Here is an 18,151-nt window from a genome sequence, read left to right on the forward strand (position 1 = left end):
CATTTTATTAGCAAGTGAGAGTATATTAGGGAGATGTAATTGATTCCCCCCCCTTTTACGGTTTCTAGACAGATAATATATATTATTTTAAACCCAACCTATTTTACAGCCCTCTGCCCACCTCTCAAAACCATCCGCTCACCGAGTCCCGAGGCTCAAGCCAGAGACTGGCCTTTGCCCCATCCCCTGCAGCAGCCCCAGCCCTGCGGCCGCCCCGGCACAGGTGCAGCCCTTCCTCCTGCGGGAGGAGGGCAGGGACGCCAGGGGCCGGCGAGAAGGACGCAAAGGGCAAGAGAAGGAAAAGGAGATGGCAGGGCGTGGAACTGCTGCTTCTGCAGGGGCTGGGTGTGAGGGCAGCCTGCCCGCCTGCTCGCTGGACCATCGGCACTCCAGCGAGATTCCCCTCGGCTCGGGAAGCCAAGCTCCAGGGGATCCAGGGGGTCTCCATGGCCAGGGGGTCTGTGCAGAAGCAGGGCCTTGAGTTCTAACTGGCAACACCTTCACCGTTCAAAATAGTTTGTCTCCAGAACAGTTCCCTTTCAGTCTAAGTTGCGGTGGTTGTGTTGTTTTTGTTTATTTTTAAACAAAAAAAAAAAAAAAGGATGCGTGTCGATGTATTCTGTGTGTGCGTGCATCTGTGTACATGAGTAACAGCCAACTAGCTCATATGGTCATGACCAAGCTATATTTCAGAAGAGAAAAGAAACACATTTATCACACTTTTCCTAAAACGAAAAGCTAAAATTTCAAGTTCAGTATTCGCTATCTTGTCCTTCCCTCCCCACCCTCCCTTGCTATTTCTGGGTTTTTTCCCTTCCAACTTACTTTAGCACCATAACACATTTTAAACATTACAATCCCTCTTCAGATACTACACAAAATGTCCCATAAAAATAGTGCTTTTTTGCCAAAAAAGTTATATAATATATTATATATATAAATCAACTAAATCCGTGGCAAATGTGCAATGCAGACGCCTCCTCCATTTAAAGTGAGCATCAGCTCACTTTTTTTCTTTTTTTCTTCTTTCCCCTTTCCTTTTCCTTCTCTCTTTCTTGCTTTCTCTCTCCTCTTCCTCTCTTTCTCCCGTCATCGGTGATTTCAAAAAAGGTGCAAGTCGATTTGGAATCTTGTAATGAAGCACACACACAAAAACGCAGATGGGGGCTCCTCGGAACTTCTTCTCAGGTACGTTTTTCTTTTAAAGGTGCAAAAGAAAGTTATAAAAATAAAAAAAAAACAAAAGAAAAAAAAAGAAGAAGAAAAAAAGTGGGGTGGGAATGAGGCAAAAAAATTTTTATCCCTCAATGTTTCTCCCCGTTCTATTGTTTTTTTCACTTTATTGTCAAGAAAGACACGGAATGGATGCTTCTCGAGAAAAAAAAAAGATTAAAAAAAGGATTTAACTTCATATCCTTTTTTCCTCTTGCTCTTTCTTTTGTCTTCTGGCATTGGCACTGAGGATGTCACGCAGCACCCAGCAGCAAAAAGTTCAAGTGCCAGACTGTCCCTTCGCAAGTACAGGTTTGGAAATACCGGGGGCGCGGGGAAACGAAACAGGTGTGGGAAACGAAACAACCCTCCCCCCCACCCCAAAAGGAAGATGCCGTGGGAGCGGTGCTACTCGCCACCGCCGCCGCCATCCCCTCCTTGCTGTGTCAGTTGTTTGGTTGGGGCCGGAGCGGCGTGAGGGTGCCCCGCCGCCCTGCTCCTCGGCTCAGCGGCCCTGGGGACGGAGGGGCTTGGGGGTCGGGAATCGCCAGTCCTCCCGCCCTCCCCCAGGAGATCAAAAATCGAGACAGCTGGTCAGGGTTCATTTCTGGGGGCCAGCCGCTTCCGGGGAGGCTCGCGCCGCCGGGGGCCTCTGGCTGGGCAGGGAGATGAGGGGACGGTGCAGCGCCTTGGCTTCCTCGGCCGCCTGCAGCCCCTCCGCCTGCCACCGGTACCGGCGAGCCCGCAGGATGTTGGGCGCATCCCGCTGCCGCCGCTGGGAGCTCTTCTTCTGCCACACGTCGTACTTGGAGTACTTGCCGTGCGAGGGCTTCTGGAAGCTCTCCTGCAAGGAGAGGGATAGCAGTGTTAGCCTCCACTCAAGCCTGCCCGCTCTCCAGATGGGGATTCCCTTCTTGGACCTCCATCCCTCCCATGGAAATATTGCCTCATCCCTGGAAACAGTCACAGAGAGGTTGGACAGGGCTCTGAGCAACCTGATCCAGTAGATGCTTATTGCAGGGCAGTTGCACTAGATGACCTTTAAAGGTCACTTCCAACCCAAACCATGCTATGACTCTGTGACTCAGCCCACCTCTGGTTCCCCACCTTACTAAGAGCTGACTTTTGGCAGGCTATTTGGCATGACTTGCCAGTGGTGGCTGTTTCTCAAAAGCTCTGCAGAAACATCAGACCCTGCAGCTGGGGTTTGTTCTCTCCACCCATGGCCTTCCCGTCTTTTCTCTCTCTGTTTATTTCAGAGGAGGGCCACCATCCTTGCAGCCTCCTCACCTTGCTGAGTGCTGGCAGGCCCGCCAGGGAGGTGGCAGAGAGGTCACGCTCCGACTTGACGGATTTGGCACAGTACGTTTCCAGCAGAGCCAGGTCGCAGCTCCGAAAGCAGCACTCCTCCACGATGCCCCGGTTGAACCGCCGGTTATTTCGTCCCACTGGTCTACCTGCAACAGCAGAGACCCTGGCATTAGTCACCAACCTGGGCTGGACCCTCTCCCCAGTTCTTTGTAGGCATCCCTCCACCACCAGCAACCAGAGACTGGTGGGCTCCACATCCTTCAAACACAGCAGCGCTTCTCCCAGACCAGCTGACACACGCCCGCCAACCAGCCAAGTCTCACGTTAAGACTTTCCCAGACAAATGCTACTGATGCCAACACGTGCCTCCAGCAGCAGTTTAAAGGCACTTTAAATGAGGGGGGTTTATCTCCCTCCTCTATCTCTGGCACAGGTGGCCTTCTTGGGCCCAGCTGAGGTGAGGAAGCTCAAGCCCAGCCTGACCGCCAGCGCTGTGCCAATTACTGCGACCGTCTCCGATGCTGATCCTGGCAAGCAAATTTTATTAGAAAGAAGCAGCACAGCATTGTGGCTGCCAACCTCCCTCCGCTGGATCAACACTCAGGCAGGTGAAGCGAACCAAGGCGGCTAAATTTTACCAGATGGGACAGCTCTGAGACAGCTGCAGAAAGAATACAGGCTTCCACACCCGCCAAGAATAGCTATTAAACTTAATCTTTTAATAAGGGTTCCTCTCCCATTTCTGCCTGCGGAAGGATGCAAAAGCCCATGTCTGGTGCAGCAATGACCAAGTGCATTTCATATCAATGCTTAATGATGGCCAAACTGCTCCAGAGGAAAAGCTTACATCAGTTTTACCATATTTCCTCTCCCTGTCAAAATAAAAGAGACGGGTAAAGTTGAATTTCTGATGCAAAGCAAGTTTTCTTGGGAATTGTGCCTTCCAGAATGTAAACTGGCCCAAAACAAAAGGATTTTCTCCATGCTTTTGCATGTAGCATGTTATGCTCTTGTGCTGTTGTGGGGTTTGCAGCCAGGCTTCTGCACACTGCCACGAGCACCTCTTCCCAGTGCAAGGTGCTCCGAGGGAAGGAAGCAGAGGCCAGCAACAGTAGGGCTTTCAAACAGGATCCAGTACCACATCTCAGCCAGGAGATGTTGGGCACAGGGGGAATTGAGAGCGAGTGATGTAAGCACAATGCCTGGCACTGCTCACTGTGGCATGCTGAGCCCTCACCTCCCAGCTGGCCTGCAGGAACACACATCATTGTCCACACCAGCCCTGTGTATGACACATGATCCACACCCCTTGCACTCCTGATGAAGCAGGCACTCGAGTCTTAGGCCTTGGCAAAGACCTAAGCCTAGCTTACATGGAGCTGACCACATTCCCTGGAGGGTGTCCCACCCTGGATGCCCACCCCAAGTGCCTTAGGACAAAGGCTGTAAAGCACAGTTCTCTATGCATACAGTGCAAACCCACATATGAGAAGCAGCCCCAGATGTGCAACACAGATGTGCTTGTGGGATGGGGTTTTGTGCATTCAATGCAGCCCCACATGTGCAAGGCAGACATGCATATTCAATACAGTTCTCCATGCACAACAGAGCCCTATGTGTACAATGCTGGCATGAAAACACTGCAAAAACACCTTGCTGCTGCATCTGTAATAACCTGGCAGCAGAGCACCTGTTCTCTGTTAAAATCAATCATGTTCCCATAGGCCAGGAGCCCTCTGGTCCATGCTGGTGCATTTCCACCATGCTCAGAGGTCACACAAACAAACACAACATCAGTGTGCTGGTTGATGGGGCAGCTGACCCATACCATGAGACCTGCCTGTGGGAGTCACTCCAAATGCTTTGTTGTCCACATTCATCCCCCTTGTGCCACCACCTTCCTTTTCTTTTTCTCTAGAAGAACTTTGGCATGACCTTTAACCAGCCCCACAGGGAGATGACAAGATTGGTTCACCCTTGGCAAAGGTTCATTGAAGGGATCACTTTTAGGAGTTTAATTTTCTCTCTTGTGGTCAATAAATACTGGATTGGGCTCTCCCTTGAAAGGTAGGGCAGATGTGTTGGGTGCCCACAGCTCAAGTGATGCCAGAGTAGCAGTCTGGGTTGTGATAGCCAACGGAGAAAGGGATAGGAGCCAGTTTAGGGACAGCTGCATGTTTTCTTCTCTGTGCATGCAATACCTAGTGAGCTACATGGGACAGGTGCACTCCAGCAACACCCCACACCACACTTAGCCCCTGCTTAGGTCCTATCAATTCCAGTGCCCAGCTCAATCCATGGCAGGCTGCTGAAGCATTAAAGCTGCTCCACAAAGGCATCCTGATATGGGCAGAAGGAGAGAGTTCAGAAGGGAAAGAGAAAAAATTAAAGTCACCCCCTCTTGCTAGCACATTCCCTAAGGGCTACATTCACACTCCCGCTGAACAGAAGGTTGCACAAGTGATGACACACATGGTTTGAGGAGAAGTTGAGGTTTTCAAAGGTTACATATCTCCTCTCAAAAACAGAAGTTTCCCACTTGCAGCTATGTGTTTGTTTGGAAAGAAGAGGAGAGGAGAAAAACAGTAAGGAAAGCGGGATTATATTCACCACTGCGCCTTCAAGGGCAATTTCTGGTGTAGGTACACATGGGAAGATCACGACAGCGTGTGTTTGCAAATGCCCAGGTGTGCCACCACCAGGGTGAGCTCCCAGCAGGGACCACCACAGTGACAAAGCCTCTTCCTCCTTGATTGCTGCCCCTGCCTGCAGCTCCAATGTGCTACCCTTTCTCTCCTGCACAAAACTGCTGCAAGCGGCTCCCCTTGCCGGCACCACTGCCAGCTCCACCGTGACTCTCCGATAGGGCACGTTTCCATTACATAATTGTCCGTGTGGACCTTGCCAAACGCCACTACAATCCTCCAGGGGAGAGTTACTTTAGGAAAAAAAAATAAGCAAACATAACAAACAGGGATTTAGTCTCAGAAAGTACCTGGAGACAACAGGACATTGCTGGCTAACAGCAATATTGCTGCTGACCTGGATTGGGAAGAGCGCTTGTTCTGTAACACAATTTACACAGGGACTAAAGGTTGAATTTCCTGGCTTTTGCCCATGGGTGGCATCTCACTGTACCACCACTGCCAAACTCAGGGAGGGTTTTGCCACTCTGTCTCTTGCCCGCAAGGGCTGTGTGGGCAGCAGGCTGCGGCATTGCTGGGGCACGCGAACCACTTCCTATCACAGCAACGACCTCCTCCTGCTGAGGAAATGCGCTTCCTCTCGGCCTTCAATGAATGGCTAGGCTCCCTTTTTCCCAAAACTGTGCTTCGCCGAAACCTTCTACAGCACTGCTGAGGGGACAAGCCCTGAGATGCAAAGTCCTGTGATGCAAACCCTGGCAGCGTGAAGCCCTCCAGCTGCCTGGGGTTATTCCTGCCTAGGTACAGGCTCTCTTGACAGGGCATCCCAGGAGTGGCACAAAGCCAAACCCATTCCTGGGAAAACCCAGAGGCCGTGTACCTGCAGCTCAGCTACGCCAGAGGAGGCACAGTGCCCGCTGCCATGGGGAACAGGAGGGTCCCTTCCCTGGCATGAGCACCCCACTGCTCCTGGTTCCCCACCCTCAGCGCGGTTGCACAGATGCTGCGGGGAGGGTGCACGGTGCTGGTGCCACCCTGGCTGGGTCCCCTCTCCTCCGGTCAATCAGGCGGTCAGCCGAGTGGAAGGGGACTTTGGGTGTAAACAGTCCCCGTGCCCCTGTCGCAGGAATGTTGGGAGCAACAAGGGGGCCTTTGTGCAGCACCAGGCCCCGTCCCAGTGCCCCCGGCCTGGCCCTCCCCCACCCCGGCTCCGCACTTTCCCCCCTGCTTTTTCCTAGTATTATTCGGAGGAGCGGCGGGTGCGCAAGAATGTGCCCCGTCAGCACAAGCGGCTGCAAAGAGCTAAATTCTTATCAGCTGTTGGAAAGGAGGAAACAGGAGCTGTTGTTTACAGAGAAGTCGGCCGCCTCTCCCCCTGCAGCCCCTTCTCCCTCCCTGCCAGCTCTTCATGACAGCAACTTCAGGGCTGAGGCTTCCTCTTGACCTGCCCTGCTTTTCACTCCAGGCTGGACTCAGCATCCCTCCGTGGGCTGTGCCGCTGTCCCCGGGTGGGTGCTGGGGTGCAGGGGTACCAACCAGTGTCGTGGCAGGAAGCCACCACCTTGAGAGCAGCTGCCAGCCAAGCCAAAAGACTTAAAAGTCACAGGGAGGAAGCATCACCAGTGCAGAGCAAAGTGTGCTCAGATTCAGCTCTAGCTTGCCCATGCATGCCTGGGCTAGATACAGAGCTGGCATCACCATGTCCACCATGTCCCACTGCTAGATAACCTCAGTGCTGATGGCCCTGCTCCTGTTAGTGCAGCTCTTCTTCAGCCCCAGCTCCTGAAGGCAGCCTCAACACTCTCAGCCCCAAGAACCTGCCAGCCGTGGTGCCTCCCAGGACACTATCCATGCGTGCATCCCCCTTGCACTGATGCAAAGATCACTGTATTCCACAGCCAGTTTCACTAGCTAAGTGCTCTCTTGCAAGAATGCAGAGCATCACAAGATCTTAAATAATTGCTTCAGCAAAAAAAAGCAATAATGGATTTTCATACCATTTTTGGTTTTTTTCAGTATTACCAGCCTGTCCAGCAAGGGGACCCTCAGATACGCACAGGATGAGGTTCCCCAAGTCATTCCTTTCCTGTGTGAACAACTGGTTTAGCACAGGCTGCTCATCAGGTCACACATCCCAAGCTGTGAGATGCTCAATACAAACCCAAGGCCCAGTTTTAAGATGTAAGCCCACAATGGTGCAACACAATTGTGCCCTGGTGACAATAGTGTGGTTTAGGAGTGAAGATGAACAGGGTCAGAAATAACCACTAATGAGACCAACTGATGGAGGTAGAGAGGAAAAAAATAAGTGAAATGGGGATGTCCAAAACCTTCATCAAGTAGAGGCATTGCCCAAACATCTTCAGCCATGCATGGCACAGGCTGGTCAGATCCTGAAAAGGTTAAAATATTGGACTGCGTTTCACCCCCAGTACCTGGTCTCACCAGAAATATTCAAAAAGGTGAGGACTAGAGAGGACAAAAATAAATAAAGTAAGAACCCCCTTGCAAGCACCCAACTGGCTACTTGGCACCAAGAGACTTGTCTGCCTTCAAAAGTGTTTTTATTTTGGCCTGGGCAGCTGGGTTATTTGAGGTGAAAGGAGGTCAGTTTGACCTTAAAACAAAAGCCCCATTCCCTTTCATCCCCAGAGAGAGGGAGGAGGGAAGAGAAAGCAGGGAGGGAGACAGATGCTCCTCTACATATAGAGGGAGAAGGAGAGCTGTGAGAGCAGGAGAGGCACTTGCCTCCTTGCCATGCTGGTAAGGGAAGGGGAGATGAAGAGAGGAAGGGCAGCTGCCACGCAAACCCTCGCTGCTTGGCTCCATCACAGCAAGGAAGTGCACCCAGAGCACCCAAAGGCACTGCCTGCCAACACCACCCAGAGAGCCATGAGAAGATCCCGCTGCTCAGCCGGGATGGGGCAGGGGGATTGCCCCCAGAGGGATGCAAAGCCACCTGCAGCCTGACCCACTGCCCAAAACTGAACCTGAAACCCTTCCCAACCTGAACCCTGCTGTGCCTGGGTGTGGGATCCCTGCGCCTCTCTCTACTCAATATCAGCAGGCAGCAGGAGACAAGTCTAGTGAAGCATCCAGGTTGGGAAGGGACATCCAAGTTGGAGAAGGACGTCCAAAATCATTCCCTGCACAATCAGACTGTAACAAGAGGGAGGCTGGCTCTCAACCCTACTCCTCCAAAAAACCACCCTGTTTACTTGAAAGTGACTTTTAAATTCCTTTTCCCAAGGCAGAGACAAGACTGCCAAAAGCATCATGTGCATCTGGTATCTCCATCCTCTTCCCCTCCATTTAGCTTTGCAACTTTCCTGTAGTCAGTCACCCTGTGGCTCAGTCCTAAGTGGGGAGCAAGATACAGTGTCTTCCCACTCCCAAGCAGAGCAGGGCACCGAAACACCAAAACAAGGTTTTCACACTTTAGCCACCTTTGCCTGTAGATTACTGAGCATCCATTGTCACTGGTTTACTCCTCACCCTCCCTGTTTACCAGCCAATCCATTGTACTACCAATGGTCCAAAGACCCAAAGCACCCTGGTGGAAAGCCCGCTGCAGTCAGCTGGTCTGAAGCCATCTGCACGATGCACACAACAGCTGTGCTGCATTTTTTTGCATTAGCTGCCCTGCAAAGGTGTAAGACATCACTCTTCAACAACAACTTCACCAGTGGTAGCTGGGAAGCCACAAAGCATTGTCACAAAGTTTTGGGAACAGCCTAGAATGTACTGCTATACCCAAGCAAAGCCTACCCGGGAGGGGAGAGTGCTCAGCTTCCTTCCTGCTATCAGGATGCAATGCTTAGGCAGCAAAGTTTCAAAATAAACCAGGACCCAAGCTCAGCAGAGCACTGGCTGCAGACATCCTCATTATTATAATGACTTGCCCTTATCTCACTGGGGAACCAGCCACATACGGTTCCCCAGAGACATTTGACTATCCCAAGCACCATATGCGGGACCCAGCTTCCCCGTGGTACCAGACAGTCCCCAAAACCAGTGCCAAGCGCATGTCCATTTTCTTGCTCCTCTCCAGGAAATCAGGAAAGGCATGGGGCTGGGAAACCCTTCCTTTCCCTCCCGGCCTGACTCTGCGGAGGCAAGGTGTGGGGTGGGGGCAGGTGCCCAGCACTTACTGAAGTAGAAGCCCCTGTCCCCGCAGACGAACTGCAGCGTGTCCACCAGCTCCCCGCCGCACAGGGTCTCCGCCGTGCCGTAGGCGGCGGCCGAGTCCAGCGCGTAGGCCAGGAAAGCCAGGAGCAGCAGCAGCATCCGCCTGGCCGCGCACATCCTCTGCACCTGGGGACAGAGGGACAGCGTTAGCACCGCGGGACAGACCCCTCCGCCACCTCCCCGGCCCTGCCCCTGCCCGCAGCGCGCCGCCGAGGTGATGCCCAGCCGTGTCGGGATGCTGCTGCTGCTGCAGGGAAGGAGCGGCAGCGCTGCGACAGCCGCGGGGTGAGCCCAGCTCCCTGCGCTCGGCCCTCCGGGCAGCAGCTCTGGGCACACAAGGTGTGCATTGAAGCGCTTTTTCCATTGGAAAATCCCGCTTCAGCCTACCTCTTAAAGGTTTTTATTTCCCCTGCTCTTTCAACAGTGTGATTTTTTTTTTTTCCTCCTTTTAAAAGGGAATTCATTCAAATACTATCAGTAGGTGGTTTTTTTTCCTCTTCTGATGACAAGTTTTTGTGTCCTGTCTGAAAACATGTCCATGCAAAGCGAAATCAAGTGAAGCTTCGACCTGTCCTAGAGCTGCTTTTGAGGAAAGCTGGGAAGAAGAGCTTTTATCCCGGGCATGAGAGAGATGAGGCTCAAGCAATCAAGAGGCTGATTGCACAAGCTGTGTTTGCTGACAAGAGGAGAAGACATCCCCCAGGAATAATATGGTCCCATGGGAAACACACCTGAGGCATCACTGGGGAGAGTAAAGGCAGTGTCAGACAGTGCACAGCGTTAAAAAAAAAAGCTCCCTGGATATTTGCTAACTAACCCAAAGACTCAGCTCCAGCAAGCAGCTTTACCTCCGTGTCAACCTCTGCAGGTGTAAAGCAAGAGTGCTATCGCCCCACTGGATGGGGCAAAACCCATGAATGGCTCAAGGCATAATGGTCCTTCAGTGATGAGCCTCACAGTTCACGTACAGCCAAATAACACTGGGTTTTGACCAGACATGTAAGCTCAAAATGAAGAGATGTACATCAAAATAGCAGACGGTGGGTGGCAACCCTAATCTCAAGCAGAGCACCCTCTCTCCTTGCTAATATTCAACCAAGACACTAGGTCTCACATCCACCTTTCATCACCATAGCATCTGAGCAACTCGAGAATAATATCAGTTAATGAATATTACCTCACCCCCCCGGGATGCTCGGAGATGGAGCCGAAGCCCAGGATAGATTAAATGACTCACCCAAGGTCACAGGGGAAGTCTGCAGCACAGCCAGGAAATTAGCCCAGGTCCCCCGAGGCCCCACTATGGTCCTGCCAGCAATAAAGACACCCTTGCTCCCGAATTTTTAGTAGCACGTAGCTCAAATTGTCACTGCTATAAATGCATCATGCTTACAAGTCATGAGCTCTTCTGAGCAGCAGGAGGACAGGGAGCAGCAGCAGGCAAAGCCAAAACAGAGGTTTCAAGGTCTGGGTGGGCTGTGGGGGACGTTCCTCCTACTTGAGTTTTGATGGCCATAGTATTGCTCAGCCTGCGCTGATTGAGATCAGCGCTGGCAGAAACTCTCCAAAGCTCTGGACAAGAGAGGCAGCAGCCCTGGGAACAAGCTGGTCTCAAATCAGCAACTGATGGGACCAGGACCAGGTTTTCCAGTCACAATGGTCCCTTCAGCACACTGCAGGGACTTTGTTCTGTATTACAGTAGGAGCAGAGGGATGGCACCAGCCTCTGACACCATGCTGCCAAGCTGCAGTGTTTTACCACCAGCACCTTTTCACCTCGATTTTTTTATCAAGTGGCCCACAGTTGTTTATTGGGCCTCTCCAACATGAACACAGCATCACTTTCACTGCTGGAGTCATGCCCCTGGTGCTGCAGCGTCAGGAATCAGACCTCCACCTGACAACAGACCAACCACCCTCCTGTCCCTTTTTCAGCCCCTTTTTTACATGCAATTGCTGGTGCCCCCAGGTCTCAGGTAGTGCCAGCACTCATTGCCGGGGTGACAGATCTGCCACCAGCCAGTGTTGCCATCAAAGGCATCATATGGGACTTCAGGACACCCAAACAATCCCATGCCCTCAGTTAGGCTCATGCTGGCTGTGGGCACTGTGGCTAATGAGCAGGCTGCATGCTGACCTCCCCAAGCCAGAGCCAGACCCGACACGAAGGAGTTGATTGGTGGCACAGGTGACAAATACCATTTTTCCTCCACATTCAGTCTGAAGTAAAGGGTGAGATGCTCTAAAGCAAGGGGAGAGAGAGATTTTGTCAGCAGGTGATATTTGATGCTGGGGAGACCTGATACCTTCTGTGGAAAAACACTTGTGCTCCTCAGAAAATACCTGCTCCTGCACAAGCCGCACTGCAAGCCCCTGGCAGCCTTCCCTGCCTCCACTACAAGCTCTTTCCAGGTGCCCACACACCCCTTAACTCCAGCCAGGAAATGCCCCTGAAGCAGCAGGAAAAGGGAGATCCCCAGTGCTATCATCCAGAGCATGGCAAACGTGGAGGTGTGAAATGCAACTAAGTCCACCTTTGCCCACACAGCAGCCACCAGCCCTTTCCCTCTGCTGTCACCTTGGAGTCTCCCTGCTCCTTCCAGTAGCTGTGTAATGAGAAACCAGGTGGCAAAGCAAAGAGCATCTTTGTTTACTACCCAGTGCTGCAGTTTCTCTCCAGTTTGATGGAGCTGCAGCCCAACTCAACCCCATAAACCCTTCCTTCTCCCTTTGGCCCTACTGACTTTGCAAATAAGAAGCCCCCAGACTTCTCACAAAGGCTATAGAAGCTCCCAGGGTGCCATCACTGGCTCAACATGTCCCAGTAATCTTTCAATTGATCCTTCACTCCCTCACAAGCAGGGATGAGCAGACCCATGCAGGAAAGCTTGCACCTGCCTTGCCATGTATACAAAAGAGGGTGTCATGGCACAGCTGGGTACCTGCAGCCCACCACCTGGTTAGTGCAAGCATCATGCCAGCTGCACTGGTGGCAGGAACTGAACGGCTGCTCAGCATGATGAGTCTAAGCCCTGTGAATACCTCCAAGACTTCATTCTCCACTGGAAACATGAGACAGCACAGCTTTCGGTTTCTAGTCCCACGCATCAGAATAGGCATGGTCTCCTCAGCTGCTGAACAGGAGCAAATTCAGCAAATTCACACCAATGGTTGGAAGAACCTTCATGTTTTATTAGAAAGCCTCTCTTAAAAGAAATGGAACAGGAATAAGGCAGCACAAGGGAAGTGGGACACTTCCCTAAAGGATAATGTCCTATCTCTGCTAGAAGAGAGGCTACAGCTACTACTGTCCCATTCTTGCCAAAGCAGGTTCAACCAGCCATGCTGACTGCTATTGCTCCTCATGTGCCCAGGTAGAGCTCAAAGGCTTTAGGATGAAGTGGGATGGCAGTGAGATGTGCCAGATGCCCAACAACCTGAGCACCAAATTCCTCCTGAAGAGGGCTTGGACCCCACACAGTGTGCAAGGGGATGATGCAGGAGGAATCTCTTGGTTGCACAGGTGACCTGTACCATCCTGGGAATCACACCTGAAGCTCCTCTGAGTAACTCACATCTGAAGCAGCATGATCAGTGCAGAAAGGCTCAGACAAGGTATCAGCACACACTGCTGGCCTCTCCCTCCCTGGAAAGGGTCTGCTTTGCTCTCCATCCTTCATGCCCCTCTCATGCCTTTCCTGGCATCCCCAGCACCACACACAAAGCCAGGCTGCCACTAGAACCAGTTCAGCTGCAGGCTGCCATGTGCAGGATGTTCCTATCTTGGAACTCCTGTGCCTTGTGGCACACGTCACTGCACCCATAGCCAGGGACCCCCAAAAACCTCTTGGCAGCCCCTAGCCAGCAGAGAGGGTTCTCTCTGAGTGGCTGTGGTGTGCTGGGAGTGAGCCCAAGGGCAGGTCTGCAGTGCAGTCACCCTCCCACCCGAGACTGTTAAAGGATTTTTTCAGGATCTGCTGCTGAATCAGCTGGATCGACAGTTTCTGTCCAGCTGCTGGGGAGTCAGGGGCCAAGAGGCCACAATGTGCTAAAAGGCCCAGTTGCCAAGTCTCAGAGTACAGCTCAGGCATCCCTCGCATCCAGGCTTGTGCTGAGCAAACCGAACCATGATGCCTCTTGGGCAACAAAAATCTCCCCAAAAACAGAGACAAAACCTCCTGTCTGACCTAATTCCTTCTTCAGTCTGGCCTTCATTGCAATTTAATATGAACAGAACAACGTAGGAGGGAATTGACAGATGGTCCAGTCTGTAAAATTTGGATTTGGACAGCAAAAAGAAAAAAAAAAAAATTTTGCTTCTTTATGGAGCAGTGCAATATTTAAAAGGGAGCATGGTAAAGGAAAAGTCATCAGCCCAAACCCAGTGGCACATGTCAGAGGGAAAAACCCCAGTTTACACATCCCAGCATCCCTCATACTCCACCCCTTAAAAAAAAAAAAAGGGCAGACTGATGTTTCACTACTCTGATGATTGCCTGTAAGAGATGCTGAACATCTGCCTCTCTGCACTATTCCTCTCCATGGACAGCCCCAGGAGAGTGGGCAGCTGACCCGGTTCTGAGTGTGGCAATCCCCAAGGAGCAGGACGTGGGCATGTGCCAGCCTCTCAAGCGCCAAGTGAGTGCTGCCCCTGCCCACGGGGCAGCCCAACCTCGCACAGGGCGCTGGGCATGATGCCCCAAAGTGCCAAGGAGCAAAGGCATAATGGAAGCCAGTGGGAGAGGCAGGTGCCTTGGCAGCTGAAAACCAGCCAGGAGCCGCATCTTGGGCAGAGGCACAGCAGCACCTGAAGGCAGAGGAATCACCTCATGCTGTGCCACAGAAGAGCCTCTCTTTTGATCTGAAAGAGAAACGGTATTTCCAACCACCCACAGCTTGGAAGAAGCAAGTTTCAAAACACAAAACATTTGACCACTGAGTTGTCAGGCAAATAAAAACTACTCAGGAGGACCAGGGGTTTTGTTATTTAGTTCAGGCTTTAAAAAAATAAAATACCTTCTGATTCTTGGCACCTGGCTTGCATGACATTCATATGGCTGAGGCTGGCAATACTACTGCTATTTTTAGCCCTCACTTTTTTTGTGTTCACTGCTCGTCCCCATCAGCAGCCCACTCTGCCTCACACTGGATGGGGGGGTCACCTTTTTGCCTTCCATCCTGTGAGCCCAGAGAGGTACCTGCCACCTCTGCCTGTGGGACAGGGGCCAGGGCAGGCAGGGAAGTGCCATGCCTATATGTGCTGCAGGAGAACTACTGTGCCTGTGGAAAAGTCAAGCTGAAAAAGGTGAATGGGGTATTCAGTACCATTTACTCACCCCACTGGGGAGCAAGAGTGTATTGCATAAATGTTGGTATGCAGCCCAGAAATATTTGATTTATTGTATTAAAAAAAAAAAAAAAAAAAAGGAAATGCAGTCTTGCTTAACTCTTCTAAAGACAGCTGGCAGGACCCAGTGAAGGGATTTAAGTCTGTTTTAGTAGCCTCACTTAACTTCTTTCTTTATTGTTCCTCTCTCCTTTCTGCATTCCCTTCCAAAACCTGGAGTATATCAGGGAAAGTTAACAGCAAGTTAAGCTGTTAAATCAGGAACTGTGGTGACTGGAGTCTACTGGCAAATGATATTCCCACAACACGTTGAACTTGCTTTATGTCTTGGCAGAGCAACTTTAACCCCTTCGGAGCCAGGCTGTAACGCCAAGGCAGACTTCCTCCCCTGGTGCCCCCCACCTCTCCTGACCCCTCACACAACCATGCCGAGGGAGGCCGATATCGCTTTCCCTGCTAACACACTCATCAGCTTTTAAAAGCAAAGACAATCCAAAGAAGGATCGGAGAGGTCAGCCCCAGGACACGAGCTGGGAGAGGGTGGGCCACTCACAGTGCTCGTATGCACTGCTGGAAACACACCAACTCCTCGGTCCCTCTAAAAATAAGACCTCACCTGCTGTGTTTGCTTTATTTAAAAAAAGAAAAGTACAGAAATGCTTTTCTCTGGCGCTCCGTGAGACAAGCTGGACTCGTGCTGAAGCCTATAGGAATCAAGGGGAAGACACACACTGATAACTCCAGGTTGACTGGTCGGAGCAGCAGCCCTCCAGCCAGGCTGAAAAAAAGATCACCTGTCAGAAAGAGCGCTGGGACACACACGCAGACACATTTTGGCTCTCAAATTTCATGCAGCGGTGGGAGGGGACCTGCGGTGTTAAATCTTTTATCCCTTAATGATTTTTCACAGGAGCTGGGATAGCCCCTTTGAAAGGCTGAGTGAACTTGTGTGGGTGTCAACAACACGGAACAAGATTTACAGCTCTGACCCATTCACCCCCACCAAAATTGTCAAGTTGGGTCCAAAACAGCACAGTGGAAGTCAAATCAGAAGTGTCAGTCAGTTTTATACCTCCAGATGTCCTTAGCACAAAGTCATCCTTAACAAAACCCCACGACCCAGGCTCCTCAACTCCACTCTAAATCAAGGCAAGAGGAGGAATAAAAATCCCAACACATTGAGCCCTGCAAAGTAAAAGGAAAAAAAAAAAAAAAAGCCTCCCACATACACACACAATCTGACAATAAACAAACCCAAAGAAAAACATGCCTCAGTCTTCCAAGCACATCCCAGCACTTGGAAGAAAACTACTGATTTTGTATAGGAAGCCTGGGTTGAAAGCAGAGGCTCTCCCGAGGTGTCTGTTTAAAACCACCCACACAAACCTTGTTTTTACACTTGATTGCTCCACACCACCCTAGTGAGACCTGGCGTATCAGCAACCCTGCTGAAGTACCCTTGGCTGGAGGGGAGGCAGCCACATCTGCTGGTACAGTTACGCTAAATCCGAGTTCCCTCATGTGCCCCAATTCCCTACTGCTCAACAGAGTGCTAAAACCTTTCCAAGTTGCGCTCTTAAAACAATTACTGTAGGGAAAAGCAACTGGGAAGGAAGAAGAAGAAAAAAAAATTTAAAAATCACAGAAAATCGAAGGCTGCACGCCAACCATTAACTCTCACTCCATTTTGGCTTCGCTTTCTTGTTTTTCCTCTCTGTATTTTTATCCCTCCCGAGACCAAACACACCGCAGTGTTTTGCAGAAGAGAGTTTAATAATCTCCCCGGTCTCCGGAGCCGGAGAAGCGCCGGTCGCCTCCCCGCGCGTCTCCGCGCTCCCGCAGCCGCCCCGCGCGGAGGGAGCGCCGCGGGCAGCCGGGGGCCGCGCAGCCCTGCGTGACCTCGCATAGCCCCGGCCCGGCCCCCGCACGGCCGCGGCCGCCCGCACACGCGCGCTGCCGCCGCTCCCCACGCGGGACCGCGCCGGCGGCATCCCCGCGGGCGGCATCCCCGCGGGCGGCATCCCCGCCGGGGGCGCGGGCGGCGGGAGGGACCCCGGGGATGCCCCGCGCACCCCACCGCAGCGGGGCCGCCCCGCCGGCCGCGGCTGGGCCGGCGCTCGGGGTCCCTCTAGTGACACGCGTGGGGACGGCGCGGCTCGGGATGGCTCGGGATGGCTCGGCGGTGCCCGGCACGGCGGCACGGCTCTGCCCGCCGCGGCGCGGGGAATCCCACCGTGCTCTGCCCGCGGAGGGCCAGCGCGGAGCGGCGCTTACCTGGGCACTGCCGCTGCTGCTCTCAACTTCTTGCGGCGGCGGCGGGCCGGGGAGGAAGGCGGGCTGCCGGCAGCGCTCATCCGTGTGTGCCCCGGTGCTTGACATGCTGCTCTCCTGCCCTGGCAGCGATCGCGGCTTTGGCTTGCCTTCCTCGCGCCCTGGCACGTTCTCCTCGCCTTGCCTTTTTGGTATGTCAAGTCCCTGCTGGATTTTGTCGGAAGGATGTTATTTTGTTACGATCAGGTATTCTATTATTCTAGAGAAAGAGCGAGCGAGCGCTTTCTTTTCCTCTCCTCTTTTTTTTTTTTTCTGGGTTGTTTTTCGCCCTTTTTTTTTTCCTTCCCTTCTTTTTCTCTCCTGCTTTAGCTGCCCCTTGGGTGGCTCTCACTTTTGTGTTTACTGAGTGCGTCTCCTTGATCCTTAATCGGGGCGAAGGGGCCGCCTGCCTCGCTGCCCGCTGCTACCGGCTGCTGCCCCACGAGCGAGGAGACGAGCGGGGCGCTCCGGCTTTTATACCTTTTATATCCCCCCCCAATGGGCATGCTCTCCCGGCGAGCACCAGCCCGGCCACGCAGCCAATAATGTTGCAGAGCGGTCTAACCCCCTCTCTTCCCTCCCTCCCTTCCTTTCTTCCCTCCTTCTCTCTCGTAACCCTCCGGAGTCCAGCTCGGGAGGGAAGAGGGGATAGAAAGTTTTTGCCGCACGGTTTCTTTGCGTGCTGCTACCCGGGATGGGAGCTTTACCCCTTCTGCCGGCCCCGGGTGGAAGGGGGGCTGCGCGCATCCGCGGCTGCCCCGCAGGTGAGGGGAAGAGCTGTGGGTCCGTACCCCCAGCCCCTGCCCAACATACCGGGGGAGGCACCCCTTGAGCACCTCTCGCTGCGAGGTGGCAAGCCCCGAGTCCCGGCCGGGTGGGAGAGGGGAGATCGCCCAGTCCGTCCTCTCTCGGGTCCCGCTCTAGGCGCACACGGGCGCAGGTGGCGGCGTCAGCCGCCGCTCGGCTCGGAGGAGCTCCCGGCAAAGGCACGGGCATTCCCGGCCGGCCGCCGCGCCTGCCCCGCTGCGGGCAGCGAGCCCCGCCTGGGCGGCAGCGAGACCCGCGGCCACCCTGCGTGTCCGTGCGGACAACATGGACGCTGCCCCTCCGCACCCGCATCGTGCACCTCGCACAGCAC

At 53.0% G+C, this 18,151-nt stretch overlaps 1 protein-coding gene across 1 annotated transcript; it reads right to left on the reverse strand.

The window, feature by feature from the left end:
- Nucleotides 1-1,694: 1,694 nt before the first annotated feature.
- Nucleotides 1,695-17,491, reverse strand: IGF2 (insulin like growth factor 2). Its single transcript, XM_021526741.2, has 4 exons — nt 16,978-17,491; nt 9,320-9,482; nt 2,503-2,669; nt 1,695-2,056 (listed from the first exon to the last, which is right to left on the reverse strand). Exons 1-4 carry the CDS (start codon nt 17,080-17,082, stop codon nt 1,814-1,816), a joined length of 678 nt encoding a protein of 225 aa, XP_021382416.1. The 5' UTR covers nt 17,083-17,491; the 3' UTR covers nt 1,695-1,813.
- Between the last annotated feature and the right edge of the window lie 660 nt (nt 17,492-18,151).

The sequence above is a fragment of the Lonchura striata genome, chromosome 6, assembly GCF_046129695.1.
Source record: "Lonchura striata isolate bLonStr1 chromosome 6, bLonStr1.mat, whole genome shotgun sequence".
In the NCBI taxonomy this organism is placed as follows: Eukaryota; Metazoa; Chordata; class Aves; order Passeriformes; family Estrildidae; genus Lonchura; species Lonchura striata.